The sequence below is a fragment of the Salvia splendens genome, chromosome 22 (genome assembly GCF_004379255.2).
Source record: "Salvia splendens isolate huo1 chromosome 22, SspV2, whole genome shotgun sequence".
NCBI lineage: Eukaryota > Viridiplantae > Streptophyta > Magnoliopsida > Lamiales > Lamiaceae > Salvia > Salvia splendens.
This window is the reverse complement of record NC_056053.1, coordinates 1596903-1599406: the sequence shown is the minus strand read 5'-3', so window position 1 is coordinate 1599406 and position 2504 is coordinate 1596903. Positions and strand designations below refer to the sequence as shown.

Genomic DNA, 2504 nt, shown 5'->3' with positions numbered 1-2504 from the left:
AATTCAAATAATTAAAGAGGAGGACATGCCCAATATTGAAATCGAATCAAAATTCTATAAAGAAATAAAAACAAAAATTAACTGAAAGACATTAAAAGGTACAAGAAATAGAAAATGAAAGATACCTAACGACCTAACTAGACCTCTATCACCACATCATTGTTCATTATTGCTATAGATGGTGTTTGTAAATTCACTGACAATTCAAATAACGGTAAAATAATCCAAATAGCAGAATTATGGTATTTATTAGATATAGAGATCATATGAATTATCCAAAGAGGCCTTACTTTGTGAATGTGCACAGCATAAAGAGATCATATAAATTAATCGGACTCAAACTGTTGGAGATCGATCATCTAGATTCATTTTCTGGAGGGAGTCCATTTCCTTGCCTTTTCTTTTATGTGAACCACTTATATTTTCTCTTTTTATTAAGATGACACGAATAAAACTAAATACCTAAATTAATAAGAATATATATTCAAATTCAAAAAAGAATATCTAATCAAAACTATTAGTTGCATCATTGCCCAGATTTTTCGAGATATCCTAGGGTATAGTTTTTTTCAAGATTTAACCGACATATTGTGATGGACTGGGGAAGTGCTTGAAAAAATATTAATTTCAGAGCTCTATTTATATGTATCTCTACGTTCCATTCTCTTCTCTAGAAAACTCTACCATTATATACCATCAAACATATAGCATGAACAATGATGTGTGTACAGAAATTCTCTTGCATCTGCCGGTGGAGTCTCTCTTGAGATTCAGAGCTGTCTGCAAATTCTGGTGCTACGTCATCGATTCTCCATCTTTTCGAGAACTGCACATTAACAACAACAACAACAACAACGTATCAGATGACATGGCACGTTTAGAGTTATATTTTAACAATGGTCAACTTCGAGTGCTACACAACACGAAGCCGTTATTGACTTATAAATCGGACCAATTGATGGGCTACGAGTTTAGTTCCTACCTTGATCATCAAGGTCTAGTTAGGTTATATGGGCCGGTCATGGGCCTAGCCTGCATCTACGACACGCAACTGCGTAAGCCCATAGCCATATGCAACCCTTGTCTACACCAACTCAAGCTTCTCCCACCGATTACAACCTCTTCCTATTCCAAACCCTACCGGCCGTGCAAAATAAGCCAGCGTGAGGTTGCAATTGGTTTCGACGAAGATTACAAAGTGGCACAGCTCCTTTTGTGCAGTGGACACTTCTGTCTTCATGGCCTAATGTACTCAAGAAAGACGGATTCTTGGAAGGACTTGGCCGGCGTCAATGGTAATCTAAAAATTCTCTCTATTAGTCCCATGAAACAGGTGTGTGAAAATGGCCGCTTCGCGCACTGGTATGTGGTCTCGGCTACTGGATATTCGCGTGCTGAGGCATACATACTAAGCTTGGACATGAAGAATGAAGTGTTTCAGACAATCAGGTTGTTCCAAGGACATTGGAATAGTACTGACATTGTTGTTACTTACGTTGCCGAAGATGAGCACTCGTTTTGGCGCCTTGATTTACCTCGTGATCCATCTCGTAATCGGGTGACGATATATCGTTCATCTTCCGGTGAGTCGAGATACAGAGGAAGGATTATATCTTGGGCTCCTTTGATGAATGTGCAATTTCCTTTCTCTGGGGAGTTAGGGTTATGGAGGAGGACTAGTTGTGTTTTATTTAAGTACTGGAACTACATGTTTGTGTTTGATTATCGTGCTTGCAAGTATAGTTATTGGCCATGTTGTAATCACTTCCCAGTTTTATTTAAGCATAGATGTAGTTTTGTTTCACTAGAAAACGTGTCTTAGTTCATTTCTGTTATAGTTTTGATTTGATTCGAGATTGAGCATCTAGTATTTGAGACTTAAATGAATTTCAAAGAGGAATCTAACTCGGTTTGAATGGGGGCACTCTCGTATATTATTATGTTAGAAAGTTGTAGCACCACTAGGTGACTTGTCTACCATAAAAACTTACCAAATCTTTAACAAATTAATAACGTGTCTACGATTTCCATAAACTTAGTCTTTCTTTTTTTTTTTTACTGAACTAAGATCAAGAAGAAACTGATACAAATACTAATTAGTTAATAATAAGTTCAATATTTTTACTATGATTAATTTTCGTAGAGACAAGAATAATTCTAAGTCATTACCATATTCCAAAGTTATTATAGTATATAAAAGAGAAAAAACAAGGGAAAAAAAGAGAAAGAAATACTAGCTGAATAACAATAAATTACTAACATTTTGAAAGGTAACATAATTTCCAAATCTTTCCCAAATCAAAGACTAAACAAAAACTAAGAGTCGTTCTCGAGTGAAACGAGGCTACATCTATGCTTAAACGAAGTCGGGAATCCAGACACGGGATCAAGATATTAACATATGTGATTGCGATAATAATTCATTCAATCACGATAATCAAACACGAACACGTTCCCCCTACACTCGAGAAAAACACAAGAAGTACTTATCCTCCATAGAGGAG

General features: G+C 36.1%; 1 protein-coding gene across 1 annotated transcript; it reads left to right on the top strand.

Moving 5' to 3' along the window:
- The first annotated feature begins 709 nt into the window (after positions 1-709).
- On the top strand, positions 710-1822 carry LOC121787837 (F-box protein At5g49610-like). The gene has a single exon (XM_042186679.1). It carries the CDS (start codon positions 710-712, stop codon positions 1820-1822), a length of 1113 nt encoding a protein of 370 aa, XP_042042613.1.
- The last annotated feature ends 682 nt before the right edge of the window (positions 1823-2504 follow it).